Consider the following 18840-nt stretch of genomic DNA (forward strand, 5'->3'; position numbering starts at 1 on the left):
AACCCCACTGGTGACCCTATAGTGCCCATCTAACCCCATTGATGACCCTATAATCACCCTATAACCCCACTGGTGGCCCTATAATGACCCTAAACAGGGGTGACCCTACAATAACATTGGGGTGACCCTATAATAATCCCATAACCCTACTGGTGGCCCTATAATGACCCCATAACCCCATGGGTGCCCCTATAGTGCCCCTAAACAGAGGTGACCCTATAACACAGGGTGACCCCATAACCCCATTGGTGACCCTATAATGACCCCATAACCCCACTGATGACCCTATAATGACCCTATAATCCCATTGGTGACCCTATAATGACCCTAAACAGGGATGACCCTACAATAACATTGGGGTGACCCTATAATGACCCCATAACCCCATTGGTGATCCGGCAGTGACCCCAAACAGGGGTGGCCCTATAACCCCACTGGGGACCTTACAATAACATTGGTGACCCTAGAGTGACCCTAAACAGGGGTGACCCTACAATAACATTGGGGTGACCCTATAGTGCCCCTCTAACCCCACTGTGGACCCTATAATGACCCCATAACCCCATGGGTGCCCCTATAATGGCCCATGTCCCAGTGGGTGACCCTATAGTGCCCCTAAACAGAGGTGACCCTACAACACAGGGTGACCCCATAAACCCATTGCTGACCCTGCGGTGACCCTATACGTGTGTGACCCTACAATAACATAGGGATGACCCTATAATGACCCCATAACCCCCCTGGTGACCCTATAATGACCCCATAACCCATTGGTGACCCTATAATGACGCCGTAACCCATTGTAATCCCATTGAGGACCCTAGAGTGACCCTAAACAGGGGTGACCCTACAATAACATTGGGATGACCCTCTAATGACCCCATAACCCCACTGGTGACCCTATAATGACCCCATAACCCATTGTAACGCTATTGGGGACCCCAGGGTGACCCTAAACAGGCATGACCCTACAATAACACTGGAGGTGACCCTATACTGACCCCATAACCCATTGGTGACCCTGTAATGACGCCATAACCCCACAGCGGCCCCCAATAACGGGGTTGCTGTGTGAGGGGGGGGCGCCGTTCCCATGGCAACGCCCGCTGTGAGGGGGGCGCCGCTCCCGCCGCCATCGCGCAACGGCCGCTGCCGTAAAGCGGCGCCCGCGGTGCCGCAAAAGCGTCGCCCGGTGCCGCCAAGCGAGGCGGCGGCGGGGGCGGCGCGTTAAAGATGGCGGCGGCGGGGCCCGGTCCCGGGGCCGGCTCTGGAGCGGCCGGGGGGACCCGCGGCGGCCGCCACTGAGCCCGGCCGCGCCCCCCGGCACCGTCCGGGACCCGCCGGGAGCCTCCGGGACGCTCGGGTCGGTGCGCGGCCTCCGCCGGGCCCGCTGCGGCCGCGGCCCCCGCGGGTTCGGGCCTGTCCCGGCTCCGGGGCGGGATCGCGGGAGGGGCGGGGCGGCCTTAGGGAGAGCTCGGGGGGGACCCCGAGAGTCCGGGGGGGGCTCTGGGGGAGCCTCTGAGGGAACCCGGGGTGGTTTGGGGGGTCCTGGGGGGGTTTGGCGGGCTCTGAGGGGGTTTGGGGGATCCTGAGAGGGCCCTTGAGGCCTCTTGGGGAGTCCCTTAGGGGAGTCCTTGGGGTTTTTGGGGGATCCTTGGGGATTTTTGGGGTTTTTGAGGGGGTTTTGGGGGTCCCTGGGCCTTTGGGCTATCCCTTAGAGGGGTCTTTGGTTTTTTTGGGGTGTCCTGGGGGGGCCCTGAGGGGGTTTGAGGTGTCCTAGGGGGACCCTCAGGGGGTTTGGGGGGTCCTGAGGGGACCCTTGGGGCCTCTGGGGGAGTCCTTAGGGGAGTCCTTGGGGTTTTGAGGGGGTTTTGGGGGCTCCTTGGAGGTTTTTGGGGGACCCTTGGGGGCTTTTTTGGATTTTTGAGGAGGTTTTGTGGGTCCCTGCGCCTTTGAGGAATCCCTTAGAGGGGTCCTTGGGTTTTTTGGGGTGTCCTGTGGGGTTCCTTGGAGATTTTGGGGGAATTTTGGGGGGTCCTGGGGGGCCCTTGGGGCCTCTGGGGGGTTCCCTTAGGGAAGTCCTTGAGGTTGTTGAGGTTTTTGGGGCTCCTTGGGGGTTTTGAGGGGTCCCTGAGATTTTTGGGAGGTCCCTGCGCCTTTGGGGGATCCCTTAGAGGAGCCCTTGAGTTTTTTGGGGTGTTTGGGGGACCCTTGAGGTTTTTTTGGGGTTCCCTGAGCCTTTGGGAGAGCCCCTTAGGGAGGTTTTTGGGGTGTCCTGGGGGGATTTTTTGGGGTTTTGGGGGATTTTAAGGCTTTTTGGGGGAGTCCCTGAGACTTTGGGGATCCCCTGAGATTTTTGGGGTCTGGGAATTTTTGGGGTGACCCCCAAGATTTTGAGAGGGGTCTCTGAATATTTTTGGTGGGGGGGGGGTCACAGAGGTTTTTTGGGGTCCCCTGAGATTTTGGGGGGGGAATCTGGGAAAGGTCCTGGAATTTTTTGGGGTAGTCCCTGAAATTTTGGGGATCCTCAAAAATTTGGGGTCCGCAGGGATGGAGGAGATTTTTTGGGGGATTGAGGGGGGTTCTCCCAAAATGTGGGGTCTCCAGAGATCGTGGGGGGGGGGGGTCACCAAAATTTGGGAATTCTCAATGATCAGAGGGGTCCCCAATGATTGGGAAGGTCCCCAAAATTTGGGGTTTTTCAGGGATTGAGAGGGTTCCCAAAATTCTGGGGGGATCCCAGAAATCTGGGGGAGTTCCCCAGAGATTGGGGGGTCCCCAGGGATGGGGGGGTCCCCAAAATTTGGGGGTCCCTGACCTTTGACCCCACACTCCCCCAGCTCCAGCCCCGCTGTCCCTGGCACCTGGCCCAGGTGAGTGCGCCTGGGGTTTGGGGGGACTTTTGGGGTTTTTGGGGGGACTTTTGGGGATTTTGGGGTTTCTCCAGGATTTGGGAAACTCCTGGGATTGTTCTTGGGGCTCCATCCCAGGGAATTTGAGATCTCCATCCTGAGAGATTTGGGGGATCCATCCCAAAGGATTTGGGGGCTCCATCCTAGAGGATTTTGGGTCTCCACATGAGGGATTTGGGGGATCCATCTCAGTGCATTTGGGGGATCCATCCCAAAGGATTTGAGGGATTTCATCCCAGAGGATTTCGAGGCTCCATCCCAAGGGATTTGGGGGATCCACACCAGAAGATTTGGGGGATCCATCCCAGTGGATTTGGGGGATCCATCCCAAGGGATTTTGGGTTCCATTCCTGTGGGATTTGGGGGCTCCATCCCAGAGGATTTGGTGGATCCATCCCAAAGGATTTGGGGGATTCATCCCAAGGGATTTGGGAGCTCCATCCTGAGGGATTTGGGAGATCCATCCCAAAGAATTTGGGGATTTCATCCTAAAGAATTTGGGGGATCCACCCCAAAGGATTTGGGGATTTCATCCCAGGGTATTTGGGGTCTCCATCCCAAGGGATTTGGGGGATCCACCCCTGAGGATTTGGGGCTTCATCCTGAGGGGTTTGGGGGCTCCATCCCAAGGGATTTGGGGGCTCCATCCTGAGGGATTTGGGGGCTCTATCCCAAAGAATTTGGGGGATCCACCCTGTGGAATTTGGGGGATTCACCCTGAGGATTTGGGGGATCCACCTGAGGGATTTGGGGGCTCCATCCCAAAGGATTTGAGAGATCCACCCCAGAGGATTTGGGGATTTCATCCCTGAGGATTTGGGGGCTCCATCCCAGAGAATTTAGGGGATCCATCCCAGAGGATTTGGGGACTCCATCCTAAAGGATTTGGGGTTCCATTCCTGTGGGATTTGGGGTCTCCATCCCAAAGGATTTGGGGGTTCCATCCCAAAGGATTTGGGGGATCCACCTCAAAGGATTTGGGGATTTCATCCTTAAGGATTTGGGGGCTCCATTCCAGAGGATTTGGGGACTCCATCCCAGAGGATTTGGGGATCCATCCTGAGGGGTTTGGGGGCTCCATCCAAAGGATTTGGGGGTTCCATCCCAAAGGATTTGGAGGATCCATCCTGTGAGATTTGGGGTCTCCCTTCTGGGGGATTTGGGGATTTCGTCCTAAAGGATTTGGGGTCTCCATCCCAGAGGATTTGGAGGATCCATCCCAATGGATTTGAGGAATCCACCTGAGGGATTTGGGGGATCCATCCCAAGAGATTTGGGGATTCATCCTCCTGGATTTGGGGTCTCAATCCCAGAGGACTTGGGGGATCCATCCTAGAGGATTTTGGGTCTCCACCTGAGGGATTTGGGGGCTCCATCCCAAAGGTTTTGGGGATTTCATCCTAAAGAATTTGGGGGATCCATCCCAAAGGATTTGAGGGATTCCATCCCAGAGGATTTCGAGGCTCCATCCTAAGGGATTTGGGGGATCCACACCAGAAGATTTGGGGGATCCATCCCAGTGGATTTGGGGGATTCATCCCAAGGGATTTGGGAGCTCCATCCTGAGGGATTTGGGAGATCCATCCCAAAGAATTTGGGGATTTCATCCTAAAGAATTTGGGGCATCCACCCCAAAGGATTTGGGGATTTCATCCCAGGGTATTTGAGGTCTCCATCCCAAGGGATTTGGGGGATCCACCCCTGAGGATTTGGGGCTTCATCCTGAGGGGTTTGGGGGCTCCATCCCAAGGGATTTGGGGGCTCCATCCTGAGGGATTTGGGGGCTCTATCCCAAAGAATTTGGGGGATCCACCCTGTGGAATTTGGGGGATCCACCCCTGAGGATTTGGGGGATCCACCTGAGGGATTTGGGGGCTCCATCCCAAAGGATTTGAGAGATCCACCCCAGAGGATTTGGGGATTTCATCCCTGAGGATTTGGGGGCTCCATCCCAGAGAATTTAGGGGATCCATCCAGAGGATTTGGGGACTCCATCCTAAAGGATTTGGGGTTCCATCCCAAGGGATTTGGGGTTCCATTCCTGTGGGATTTGGGGTCTCCATCCCAAAGGATTTGGGGGTTCCATCCCAAAGGATTTGGGGGATCCACCTCAAAGGATTTGGGGATTTCATCCTTAAGGATTTGGGGGCTCCATCCCAGAGGATTTGGGGACTCCATCCCAGAGGATTTGGGGGATCCATCCTGAGGGGTTTCGGGGTTCCATCCAAAGGATTTGGGGGTTCCATCCCAAAGGATTTGGAGGATCCATCCTGTGAGATTTGGGGTCTCCCTTCTGGGGGATTTGGGGATTTCGTCCTAAAGGATTTGGGGTCTCCATCCCAGAGGATTTGGAGGATCCATCCCAATGGATTTGAGGAATCCACCTGAGGGATTTGGGGGATCCATCCCAAGAGATTTGGGGATTTCATCCTCCTGGATTTGGGGTCTCAATCCCAGAGGACTTGGGGGATCCATCCTAGAGGATTTTGGGTCTCCACCTGAGGGATTTGGGGGCTCCATCCCAAAGGTTTTGGGGATTTCATCCTAAAGAATTTGGGGGATCCATCCCAAAGGATTTGAGGGATTCCATCCCAGAGGATTTCGAGGCTCCATCCCAAGGGATTTGGGGGATCCACACCAGAAGATTTGGGGGATCCATCCCAGTGGATTTGGAGGATTCATCCCAAGGGATTTGGGAGCTCCATCCTGAGGGATTTGGGAGATCCATCCCAAAGGATTTGGGGATTTCATCCTAAAGAATTTGGGGGATCCACCCCAAAGGATTTGGGGATTTCATCCCAGGGTATTTGAGGTCTCCATCCCACAGGATTTGGGGTCTCCATCTCAGTGGATTTGGGGGATCCATCCCAAAGGATTTGGGGATTCCATTCCTGAGGATTTGGGGCCTCCACTTGGATGGATTTGGGGATTTCATCCCAGAGAATTTGGGGGATCCATCCTAAAGGATTTGAGGGCTCCATCCCAGAGGATGTGGGGGCTCCATCCCAAGAGATTTGGGGATCCATTTAGGAGGATTTTGGGGCTTTATCCCTGAGGATTTGGGGGATCCATCCCTGAGGATTTGGGGTTCCATTCCTGAGGGTTTGGGGCCGCCCAGTTTCCCCAGTTTCTCTCCCACTTTCTCCCAGTTTTTATCCCATTTTTTCTCCCAGTTTCTCCCACTTTATCCCACATTTCCCTCCACTTTTTCTCCCAGTTTTCTCCCGATTTTATCCCAGTTCCTTCCAGTTTTTATCCCAGTTTATCTCACTTTATCCCAGTTCCTTCCAGTTTCTCCATTTTTTCCCCATTTTATCTCCTTTTTTCTCCCAGTTTCTCCCACTTTATCCCAGTTTGTCCCATTTTTTCCCCAATTTCTCCCATTTTTTTCTCCCAGTCCCTCCCATTTTCTCCCAGTTTGGGGCCAGCAGGAGGCTGGGCAGGGCAGATCCCACTCCAGAGGCTCTGGAATGCCCTGGGATGTTTTTTGGGATATTTTTGGGAGCAGCAGCGTCAGCCTGAGCCTGTCCAGATGCAGCCTCAGGAATCCCAGGATTTCTGGAACATTCCCTGCAATTCCCACATTTCCCACCCCCCCCCCCGGGGTCAGGAGTGGATTTGGGAGCTCCTTCCTGATCCCTCACCTGGGAACGGAGCAAAAAATTCTGGGATTGGGATTTTTGGAGGCAAAAATGGTGAGGTTTGAGGGGGGGAGGGGGAATTCCAGTGCTGGCCTTTGGGGTTGTTTGGGATTCCAGAGGAATTCCAGGGAATTCTGTGGATTCCAGCAGAATTTCCAGGGAATTCCATGGAATTCCAGGGCTCTGCTCCACAGAAATGGGGATTTTTAGGGGGCTGGGGGACTGGCACTGCTCTCCTGGAGAGATTCCAGAGGGAATTTTTGGTGGAATGTGTTTAAAGATGGATTTTTAGAATCCCAGATTTCTCAGGATTGAATTTTTCCTGGATGCTGAGCAGAGTTTGGGTGTTCTGCACCATTCCCAGGTGGTTTTTCCATGGAAAATTTGGATTTTTTTTTTTTTGTGGGAATGTTCAGAAATGGATTTTTAGAATCCCAGATTTCTCAGGATTGGATTTTCTGGGATGCTGAGCAGGGTTTGGGCGTCCTGGAGCTTCCCCAGGTGGCTTTTCCATGGAAAATGGGGAATTTTGGGAGCAAACTCGATCCTGTGGGGCTCTGTGGCAGGTGGAAAAATGGGAATTTTGTGTGGGAATGTTCCAAAATGGATTTTTGGGATCCCAAATCCCTCGGGATCAGATTTTCCTGGAATGCTGAGCAGGGTTTGGGTGTCCTGCTGCATTCTCAGGTGGATTTTCCATGGAAAATTGGGAATTTTGGGAGTGCCCACGATGCTGGGGTGGGTTGGGGACATGGGGACATCCCGTGGTGGCCGTGACAGGGCCACTCCAGCTCTGTGTCATGGTGTCCCTGTGTCCTTGTGTCCCCATGTCCCCCTGCGTCCCCCTGTCCCCAATGTCCCTGTGTGTCTCCATGTCCCCAATGTCCCCCTGTGTCCCCCTGTCCCCAATGTCCCTGTGTGTCTCCATGTCCCCAATGTCCCCCTGTGTCCCCCTGTCCCCAATGTCCCTGTGTGTCTCCATGTCCCCAATGTCCCCAATGTCCCCGTGTCCCCGCAGGGATTCCCGTGGGAGGCGGTGATGTCGGACAAGGGCGGCAGCATGGACGGCAGGACGGACATTGTCAACGGTGAGGGGACAGCTGGGGACAGCTGGGGTGGCAGTGGAGCTGGCAGGGTGACAGTGACAGTGATGGGGATGGGCTGGCAGCGATGGTGACAAGGTAATGGTGACAGTGAGGGTGCCAGGGTGGCAACAATGGTGACAGAGTGACTGTGGTGATGACAGTGATGGTGACAAAGTGACTGTGGTGGTGATAGGATGGTGCCAGGGTGTCAGTGCAGGTGCCAGCCACGGTGCCACCACACTGTCCCCATGTCCCCCTGTCCCCAGGCAGCCTGTCCAGCAGCCCTGAGGACATGTCAGCCGAGGAGGGCCGGTGTCACCGAGCTGTCCCCATGTCAGTGTGACACTGGTGTCACTGTGATGTTCCCTGTTCCCAGGCAGTGTGGTGACACTGGTGACCCTGGTGACAGTGTCCCCATGTCCCCAGGCAGCCTGTCCAGCAACCCCGAGGACATGTCAGCCGAGGAGGGCCGCTGTCACTGCGATGTCCCTGTGTCAGTCTCACACTGGTGACACTGATGTCCCCTGTTTCCAGGCAGTATGGTGGCACTGTCCCCGTGTCCCTGTCCCCATGGTGACACTCTGCTGTCCCCCTGTCCCCAGGCAGCCTGTCCAGCAGCCCTGAGGCCATGTCAGCCGAGGAGGGCCGGTGTCGGTGTGCTGTCCCCATGGTGTCACTGTGATGTGCCACGGTGACACTGTGCGATCTCCTGTCCCCAGGCAATGTGGTGACACTGGTGGCACTGTGCTGTCCCCGTGGTGACACCGTGCCGTCCCCCTGTCCCCAGGCAGCCTGTCCAGCAGCCCCGAGGCCATGTCAGCCGAGGAGGGCCGGTGTCACTGCGATGTCTCCATGTCCCCCTGGTGACACTGTGCGGTCTCCAGTTCCCACGCAGTATAGTGACACTGGTGGCACTGTCCCCATGTCCCTGTCCCCATGGTGACACCGTGCCGTCCCCCTGTCCCCAGGCAGCCCGTCCAGCAGCCCCGAGGACATGTCAGCCGAGGAGGGCCGGTGTCACTGCAATAGCCCCATGTCCCCATGGCAGCGTGACACTGGTGGCACTGTGCTGTCCCCGTGGTGACACCGTGCCGTCCCCCTGTCCCCAGGCAGCCTGTCAGCAGCCCCGAGGACATGTCAGCCGAGGAGGGCCGCGAGACGTCCTCGGGGATCGAGGTGGAGGCGTCCGACCTGAGCCTGAGCCTGACGGGCGACGACGCCGGGGCCGCGCGGGGCCGCGCCAGCGACAGCGACAGCTCCGGGGACAAGGACAGCGACAGCATGGACGACACCGGCCACTACTCCATCCCCGAGGAGCCCCGGCACGACGAGGACGAGGAGGAGGAGGAGGAGGAGGAGGAAGAGCCCCGTGCCCGGCGCAGGGCCCCCCGCAAGCGGCCGCCCCACGAGCGCGACTCGTCCGACGAGGAGCAGGCGCTGGAGGACTGGGTGGCTGCTGCTTCTGGCACTTACAGGGGCTAGGGGGGAAAGAGGTTTAAAAGCGGTTTAAAAGAGATTTAAATGAGGTTTTTATTGAGGTTTTAAGTGAGGTTTTAAGTGAGGTTTTAGAGGATTTTATTGTATTATCAGGGGGTGGCTGGGTGGCTGCTGCTTCTGGCACTTACTGAGGGGGCTTGGGGGGAAAATGGGGTGAAAGGGGTTTAAATGAATCCTAAAAGGGGTTTAAAAGAGGTTTAAAAGAGATTTAAATGAGGTTTTTATTGAGGTTTTAAGTGAGGTTTTAGAGGATTTTATTGTATTATCAGTAGCGAGGAATAGTGAGACACGAGATGTAAAATCGGGTGGCTGCTGCTTCTGGCACTTACAGGGGGGCTGGGGGGGAAAGAGGGTTTAAAATGAGGTTTTAAATGAGGTTTTAAGTGAGGTTTTAAGTGAGATTTTAAGTGAGGTTTTAGAGGATTTTATTCCATAGTGAGGCACAGGGTGTTCCATAGTGAGACATTGGGTGGCTGCTGCTTCTGGCACTTACTGAGGGGGCTTGGGGGGGAAAATGGGGTGAAAGGGGTTTAAATGAGTCCTAAAAGAGGTTTAAATGAGGTTTAAAAGAGGTTTAAATGAGGTTTTGAATGAGGTTTTAAAAGATTTAATTCTACTATCAGCAACAAATAGTGAGACACAGGAGATACTGCTTCTGGCACTTACTGAGGGGGCTTGGGGGGAAAATGGGGTGAAAGGGGTTTAAATGAGTCCTAAAAGAGGTTTTAAGTGAGGTTTTAAGTGAGGTTTTAAGTGAGGTTTTAGAGGATTTTATTCCATAGTGAGGCACAGGGTGTTCCATAGTGAGACGTTGGGTGGCTGCTGCTTCTGGCACTTACACAGAGGCTCGGGTGAAAAAGGTTTAAAATGAGGTTTAAAATAATTAATGCACACCCGTGTCCCCAGGTGGCCTCGGAGACATGGGCACTGCTGTGGCCGCCATCTTGGGTGACCCTACAGTAACTTTGGTTTTCTCTAAAAACTGAGAAAGTTTTCACAGTTTATTATGGCAGAAACAGATACAACTGCCCAGTTGCCAGCAGCTAACCCCTTTAATAGATGAATAAATTAATTAGTGCACACCTGTGTCCCCAGGTGGCCTCAGAGACATGGGCACTGCCACGGCCGCCATCTTGGGTGACCCTACAGTAACTTTGGTTTTCTCTATAAAAGCAGAAATATTTCCCACTTTATTATGGCAGAAACAGATAAAACTGCCCAGTTACCAGCAGCTAACCCCTTTCCCTCTAGAGGTGACCATATTATTAATCCACACCTAGCAAAGCTGAGCCCTGTGTCCCCTCAGGTGGCCTCGGAGACGTGGGCGCTGCTGTGGCCGCCATCTTGGGTGACCCTACAGTAACTTTGGTTTTCTCTGTAAAAGCAGAAAATTTTCCCACTTTATTATGGAAAAAACAGACAAAACGACTCAGTTTCCAGCAGCTAACCCCTTTAACAGATGAATAAATTAATTAATGCACACCTGTGTCCCCAGGTGGCCTCGGAGACGTGGGCGCTGCCGCGGCCGCCATCTTGGGTGACCCTACAATAACTTTGGTTTTCCTAAAAACTGAGGAAGTTTTTACACTTTATTATGGCAGAAACAGATAAATCTGCCCAGTTACCAGCAGCTAACCCCTTTAACAAATTAATTGATTAATTAATGCACACCCGTGTTCTCCCAGGTGGCCTCAGAGACATGGGCGCTGCCGCGGCCGCCATCTTGGGTGACCCTACAATAACTTTGATTTTCCCTAAAAACTGAGGAAGTTTTTACACTTTATTATGGAAGGTGATCCTATATAATCAATGAACTGATTAATTAACACACTCCGTGTTCCCAGGTGGCCTCGGAGACGTGGGCGCTGCCGTGGCTGCCATCTTGGGTGACCCTACAATAACTTTGATTTTCCTAAAAACTGAGGAAGTTTTTACACTTTATTATGGCAGAAACAGATAAATCTGCCCAGTTACCAGCAGCTAACCCCTTTAACAAATTAATTGATTAATTAATGCACACCCGTGTTCTCCCAGGTGGCCTCAGAGACATGGGCGCTGCCGCGGCCGCCATCTTGGGTGACCCTACAATAACTTTGATTTTCCCTAAAAACTGAGGAAGTTTTTACACTTTATTATGGAAGGTGATCCTATATAATCAATGAACTGATTAATTAACACACCCCTGTGTTCCCAGGTGGCCTCGGAGACGTGGGCGCTGCCGCGGCCGCCATCTTGGGTGACCCTACAATAACTTTGATTTTCCCTAAAAACTGAGGAAGTTTTTACACTTTATTATGGAAGGTGATCCTATATAATCAATGAACTGATTAATTAACACACCCCTGTGTTCCCAGGTGGCCTCGGAGACGTGGGCGCTGCCGCGGCCGCGCTGGCGGGCGATCCCGGCGCTGCGGCAGCGCCAGCTGGGCGGCTGCTCGCGTTTCGTGGCGCAGGCCTGCGGCGCCCGGCTCTTCGTGCAGAAATTCCGGCTGCAGCACGGCCTGGAGGGGCACACGGGCTGCGTGAACACGCTGCACTTCAACCAGAGGGGCACCCGCCTGGCCAGCGGCAGCGACGACCTCAAGGTGCTGGTGTGGGACTGGCTGAGGCGCCGGCCCGTGCTGCAGTTCGACAGCGGGCACAAGAGCAACGTCTTCCAGGTGGGCATGGGCTGGGCATGGCGTGGGGGTGGTGTAGGGTGAGGTTTTGGGGTGGGCATGGGCTGGGGTGGGGTTTTGGGGTGGGATTCCAAAGGACTGGCTGTGGCACCGGCCCGTGCTGCAGTTCGACAGCGGGCACAAGAGCAACGTCTTCCAGGTGTGCATGGTGGGGTTTTGGGTGGGATCCCAAACAGGATTTGTTGGCTGGATGGGTTTCCTGAAGTTCATGGATGTATCATAAAATTTGTCAGGTTGGGGGGCCTTGTTTGGGGTATTAGAGGGTCCCAGGAAAATGTCACCTGGGCAAGAGGATGCTTGGGAAAGGATCTGGGAACAGATCCCCAGATGCCACAGATTGACCCCCAAATCCTGCAGATCGATGCCCAGATCCCACAGATGTGCCCTAAAATTTATCATCCTAAAGGATCCCTCTTTGGGGTGGGAGAGGATCCCAGGAAAATGTCACCTGGGCCAAGGAATTGCTGGGAAAGGTGTCCCTGGAGTGAAGGGACGTGGGGGCGGTTTGGGTGGGGTTTTGGGGTGGGATCCCAAAGGACTGGCTGTGGCACCAGCCAGTGCTGCAGTTCGACAGCGGGCACAAGAGCAACGTCTTCCAGGTGGGCATGGGCTGGGCATGGCGTGGGGATTGGGTTTTGGGGTGGGATCCCAAAGGAGGACCCCAGGATGTGTTATCTGGATGGGTTTCCCAAAGTTTGTGGGTGTCGGTTTAGGTGCGTTCAAAAATTCATCGTTCTAAGGGTTCTTTTTTGGGGTGGGGGAGGGTCCCAGAAAATCCCAAAGGGGTGTCTCGGGATCCATCATCTCAGTGGGTTTCCCAAGGTTTGTGGGTGTTTGTTGAGGTGTTCTAAATTTTTTTGTTCTAAGGGTTCCTGGTTGGGGTGGGAGCGGGTCCCAGGAACTGCTGACCTGGGCTAGGAAATCCTTGGGAAAGAGTCTGGGAACGGGTCCCCAAATCCTACAGACTGACCCCCAAATCCTGCAGATTGATGCCCCAGATGCCACAGATTGGATGTCCCAAATCCTGCAAATTGATGCCCCAAATCCCACAGATGTGCCCTAAAATTTATCATCCTAAAGGGTTCCTGTTTGGGGTGGAGAGGGTCCCAGGAACAACTGACCTGGGTGAGGGAATGCTTGGGAAAGAGTCTGGGAACAGGTCCCCAAATCCCACAGATTGACACCCCAATCCTGGGAGATTTTGGGAGGATCCCTGCGAGAATGTGGGATGATTCCTGAGAGAATTTGGGATGATCCCTGGGAGAATGTGGGATGATTCCTGAGGGAATTTGGGATGATCCCTGCGACATTTTGGGATGATACCCAGGAGAGAGTTTGGGATGATTCCCAAGAGAACTGGGACAACTCCCAGAACAATTCCACCAATTCCCCCCATCCCTTTCCCCTCCCACCTCCTCTGCGATTCCCCCTTTCCTTCCCCTCTCCCCCCACCATTCTCCTGTTCCTTTTTCCCACTTTTTCCCACTTTTTCCCCATTTTCCAGGCCAAGTTCCTGCCCAACAGCGGTGACTCCACGCTGGCCATGTGTGCCCGGGACGGGCAGGTGCGCGTGGCCGAGCTCTCGGCCACCCAGTGCTGCCGCAGCACCAAGCGCGTGGCCCAGCACAAGGGGGCTTCCCACAAGGTGAGGGGGGGTTTGGGATTGCCAAATCCCGGGATTTGGGGTGCTTGGGAATGGGGGAACACAGTGGGAATGGGGTGGGAGCAATGGTGGGAGCAGGGGATGTCACCACCCAGTGACACCCAGTGCTGTCACAGCACCGAGCGCGTGGCCCAGCACAAGGGGGCTTCCCACAAGGTGAGGGGGGATTTGGGATTGCCAAATTCTGGGATTTGGGGTGCCTGGGGTGCTTGGGATTTGGGGATGGCAAATCCTGGGATTTGAGGTGCTTGGCAATGCGGAAACACAGTGGGAATGGGGTGGGAGCAGGGGATGTCACCACCCAGTGACACCCAGTGCTGTCACAGCACCGAGCGCGTGGCCCAGCACAAGGGGGCTTCCCACAAGGTGAGGGGGGCTTGAGATTTCCAAATCCCGGGATTTGGGGTGCTTGGGGTGCTTGGGATTTGGGGATGGCAAATCCTGGGATTTGGGGTGCCTGGGAATGGGGAAATGGGCTGGGAATGGTGTGGGGATGTCACTGCCCAGTGCTGCCGCAGCACCAAGCGCGTGGCCCAGCATAAGGGAGCTTCCCACGAGGTGAGGGGGGCTTGGGATTTCCAAATCCCGGGATTTGGGGTGCTTAGGATTTGGGGATGGCAAATCCTGGGATTTGGGGTGCTTGGGAATGGGGGAATGGGCTGGAAATGGGGTGGGAGCAGGGGATGTCACCAACCAGTGACACTCAGTGCAGTCACAGCACCGAGCACATGGCCCAGCACAAAGAGGCTTCCCACAAGGTGAGGGGGGCTTGAGATTTCCAAATCCCGGGATTTGGGGTGCTTGGGGTGCTTGGGATTTGGGGATGGCAAATCCTGGGATTTGGGGTGCTTGGAATGGGGGAACACAGTGGGAATGGGGTGGGAGCAGTGATGGGAGCAGGGGATGGCACCACAGAGGTGACAGAGTTGTCACAGCACTGAGCCCAGCACAAGGGAGCTTTCCACAAGGTGAGGGGGATCCCAGGAATTTCAAATCCTGGGAATGCCAAATCCTGGGAATGCCAAATCCAGGATTTGGGGTGCCTGGGAATGGGGGAACCCAGTGGGAATGGTGGGGGGATCACCTGTAACGTCACCACACAGGTGAGGGGGGTGAGTTTAACCACTCAGCTCCATTAAAATCCAGGAATTTTGGGATTTTCCCGCTTTTTGGGTGCAATTCAGACCCTTGGCTGTGTTGTTGTCCCTGTGACGTCACCCGGATGTCATCACTGCGGTTCAGAACAGGACTCCCCATACCTGGGGTTTTTCCAGGTGGATTTTCCTGGTTTTGGGGGATTTTTGGGAATTATTCTCACTGTTTTTTCCCTTTTTCCCCCCCCAATCCCAGCTGGCGCTGGAGCCGGACTCTCCTGCACGTTCCTGTCTGCGGGGGAGGACGCCGTGGTCTTCACCATCGACCTGCGGCAGGACCGGCCCGCCTCGTGAGTGAGGGGAAAAGTGGGAATTCTGAGGGGAAAATTGGGAATTCTGAGGGGAAAATGGGGAATTCTGGGCAGGAGATGGGAATTCTGAGGGGCAAATGGGAATCCTGTTGAAAAAAAAGGGGATTTGAGATGGGAAATGGGGATCCCATCGACCTGTGGCAGGACCGGCCCACCTCGTGAGTGAGGGGAAAATTGGGAATCCTGAGGGGAAAATTGGGAATTCTGAGGGGAAAAGTGGGAATTCTGAGGAGAAAATTAGGAATTCTGAGGGGAAAATTGGGAATTCTGAGTGGGAAATGGGAATTCTGGGGAAAAAAATGAGGATTTGGGGTAGGAAATGGGGATTCCATTGACCTGCAGCAGGACCGGCCCGCCTCGTGAGTGAGGGGAAAAGTGGGAATTCTGAGTGGGTAAAGTGGGAATTCTGAGGAAAAAAGTGGGAATTCTGAGGGGAAAATTTGGAAGTCTGAGGGGAAAATCAGGAATTCTGGGTGGGAAATGGGAATTCTGGGGGAAAGAAAAGGGGATTTGGGGTGGGAAATGGAGATTCCATTGGTCTGAAGTAGGATCGGCCCGCCTCACAAGTGACCAGAAAATTGGGAATTCTGAGGGGAAAATTGGAATTGTGAGGGAAAATTTGAGAGTTCTGAGGGGAAAAATGGGAATTCTGTGCAGGAAATGGTGAATTCTAGGCAGGAAATGGGAAGAAGTGGGTTTTGGGGAAAAATCAAGGGTTTTTTGGGAAATCAGGTTATTTTTGTGGGGAAAACGGGTTGGGTTTTCTTTGAAAATGGAGATTTTTTGCAGAAAATTTGATATGTTTTTTGGGAACATGAATATTTTTGGGGAAAAAAATGATTCTTTTTGAGAATGAATTTTTTTTGGGGGGGGAATAAATTAACTTTTTTTAGGGGGGAAAGCAGGTTGGTTTTTTGGGAAAGAACACTGCTTTCTGAGGAAGAAACTTGTTTATGAGGAAAATCAGGGACTTCTGGGCAAAACCTGATTATTTTTAGAGGGAAAATCAGTGGTTTTTTGTGGGAAAACAAGGATTTTTTCAGGGAAAAGCAGTTTTTCTGTCTCCCTGTGTTTTTCCAAGCCTCTGGGCTGTCATTCCGGAGGCTGATCCAGCCCAAATCCTGGGGTTTCATAACCAGGACGAGCCCTTTAATCCCTGATCCCTCCGGAATCCGCGGCTGGAGCTGATCCCAACCCCCTCCCTGGGCTGGATCCCTCTGGAATTCTCACCCTGACAGAGCCAACCTCAAATTTCCCCTCATGGAATGGCCCAAATTCCCTGAAATCCCAGCTGTTTTCAGGGATTTTTTTGGGAAAAATGGGGGAATTTTTGGGGGGAAAAAAATGGGGATTTTGGGGGAAAAATTAGGATCTTGGGTGGAATAATGGGGATTTTAGTGGGGGGAATGGTAGGAAAATGAGGATTCTGTCAGGAAAATGGAGATTTTTTTTTTTTTTTGAAAAATGGGAATTTGGTGGGGGAAACAGGATTTGGGAAATAACAGGTGGAGTTTGGGGAAAAATCTTGTGGTTTTTTTGGGAAACACATTTTCCTTGGGAATTCTCAGCCCCTTCCCTGTCCCTTGGAATTTCACCCTGATGGAGCCAAACCTGAATATTTCCCTCCTGGAATGCCCCAAATTCCCACAAATCCTGGCTGGTTTTAAGGAAAAAACCCCCCCAAAATCCATTTTCCCTTGGGAAATTGCCAACCTCAGGATCATTCCCCACCCTCATTTTACCCAAATCCTGCTGATTTTTGGGGATTTTCTCCATTAGGAATTCCCACTCCTGGCTTGGGCTGGGATTTGGGGGAATTTGGGGCAATTTGGGCTGAGATTGGGGCTGGGATTTGGGCTGGGATTTGGGGGAATTGGGGCTGGAATTTGGGGAAATTTGGGCTGGAATTGGTGCTGGGATTTGGGGGAATTTGGGCTGGGATTTGGGATGGAATTTGGGCTGGGATTTTGTCTGATCCCAAGGATTTTTCCAGGAAATTGGTGGTGACAAAGGAGAAGGAGAAGAAGGTCGGGCTCTACACCATCTTTGTCAACCCTGCCAACACCTCCCAGTTCGCTGTGGGCGGCCGCGACCAGTTCGTGAGGTGGGGCCAAACTGGGAGCACTGGGAGACCCAAATCCTGGGATTTCCCATCCCAAATCCAGGGATTTCCCATCCCAAATCCAGGGATTTCCCATCCCAAATCCAGGACTTCCCAAATCCACCCCTGCCCCTTTCTGAATTCGCCTGGTTCCCTTCCCAAATCAGGGGCCAGGACCAGTTTGTGAGGTGGGACCAAACTGGGAGCACTGGGAGAGTCCAAATCCAGGAATTTCCCATCCCAAATCCAGGAATTTCCCATCCCAAATCCAGGAATTTCCCATCCCAAATCCAGGAGTTTCCCATCCCAAATCCATGATTTCCCCTGCCCAATTTCCCTTTCTCAAATACAGTGTTTGCCCTCCCCAAATCCATGGTTTCCCTGTCCCAAATCAGGGGCCAGGACCAGTTTGGGAGGTGAGGCCAAACTGGGAGCACTGGGAGAGCCCAAATCCAGGGATTCCCCATCCCAAATCCAGGGATTTCCCTTCCAAAATCCAGGAATTTCCCTTCCAAATCCAGGAATTTCTAATCCCAAATCCAGGGATTCCCAAATCTGCTTCTTTCCTTTCCCAAATCCCCGATTTTCCCTTCCCAAATCCAGGACTGGAACCAACGCAGAATTCCAGGGAATTTTTAGATGGAATCTGGGCATGGGAATATTTTTTCCGCCCCAGATCCCAAGGGAATTTTAGGATGGAATTTTGGCCATGGGAACATTATTCCTGCCCTAAATCCCAGTGGAATTTTAGGATGGAATTTGGGGCATGGGATTGTTTTTTTCTGCCCTAAATCCCCAGGGAATTTTAGGGTGGAATTTTGGGTGTGAGAACAACATTCCTTCACAAAATCCCCAGGGAATTTTAGGATGGAATTTTGGCCGTGGGAATGTTTTTCCTGCCCCAAATCCCCAGGAATTTCAGGATGGAATTTTGCCTGTGGGAACATCATTCCTGCCCCAAATCTGGGCCTATCCTGGCACAAAAATCCCAGGGAATTCTAGGATGGAATTTTGAGCCCTGGGATCTCAGAATGGGAATTTTGGGGATAAAAAAGCCTCCCTGGAGTGAATCCAACCTTTTGTATTTTTCCTGCAGGATTTATGATCAGAGGAAAATCGATGAGAACGAGAACAACGGAGTCCTGAAGAAGTTCTGCCCCCACCACCTGGTACTGGGGATACTGGGAGGGAACTGGGAAGGGACTGGGAGCACTGGGAGGGAACTGGGAGGGAACTGGGAGGGAACTGGGAGCACTGGGATCACCCCAGAGCAATCCCATGGGAAATCTTTCTGGAAAACCCTTCAGGAAGAGGCAAAAAAACCTCCCAGAAATCTTTTTTTTGTTGTTGTTTTTTTGCCCCTCAATCACAATTTTCTGCCTCCTTAAATCCTCATCTGGGGGTATAACACTCAGAATTCCAGGAAAAGGGGCTGGATCTGAGCTTTTTCCCCCTTTTCCCCCCTTTTTTCCCACTTTTTCCCACTTTTTCCCACTTTTTCCCACTTTTCCAGGTGAACTGTGAGTCCAAAGCCAACATCACCTGTCTGGTCTACAGCCATGATGGCTCAGGTGAGTCCAGGTGGGAATTTGGGGAGTTCTGAGGGGTCCCACTCCCTCAAACCCCCTCATTTCCCACCAAAAAAAAGATCAGTTTTCCCAAAAAATACCCATTTTCCTAAAACCCATCTGTTTATCCTCAAACAAACACCTCTTCCCCCAGAAAACTGACTTTCCCCCAAAATTCCATGTTTTCCAAAATAAAAATAATTTCCCCCAAAAAAACCTCTTGAGCTCCA

General features: G+C 53.2%; 1 protein-coding gene across 1 annotated transcript; it reads left to right on the top strand.

Annotated features, from left to right (window-relative positions):
• Positions 1-1283: 1283 nt before the first annotated feature.
• DCAF8 (DDB1 and CUL4 associated factor 8) lies at positions 1284-18613 on the top strand (the record flags this gene model as incomplete). Its single annotated transcript, XM_054294992.1, is given in 12 exon segments — positions 1284-1363; positions 2841-2873; positions 7572-7641; positions 8241-8263; positions 8770-9087; positions 11490-11795; positions 13318-13458; positions 14827-14845; positions 14848-14920; positions 16935-17045; positions 18139-18211; positions 18556-18613. Coding segments are annotated over 10 exon segments (1171 nt in total), but the record flags the coding sequence as incomplete, so codon positions are not given.
• Positions 18614-18840: the final 227 nt, after the last annotated feature.

This window comes from Melozone crissalis, unplaced genomic scaffold (genome assembly GCF_028551555.1).
Source record: "Melozone crissalis strain CALT ecotype California unplaced genomic scaffold, PUWL_Pcris_2 ptg000441l_1, whole genome shotgun sequence".
In the NCBI taxonomy this organism is placed as follows: domain Eukaryota; kingdom Metazoa; phylum Chordata; class Aves; order Passeriformes; family Passerellidae; genus Melozone; species Melozone crissalis.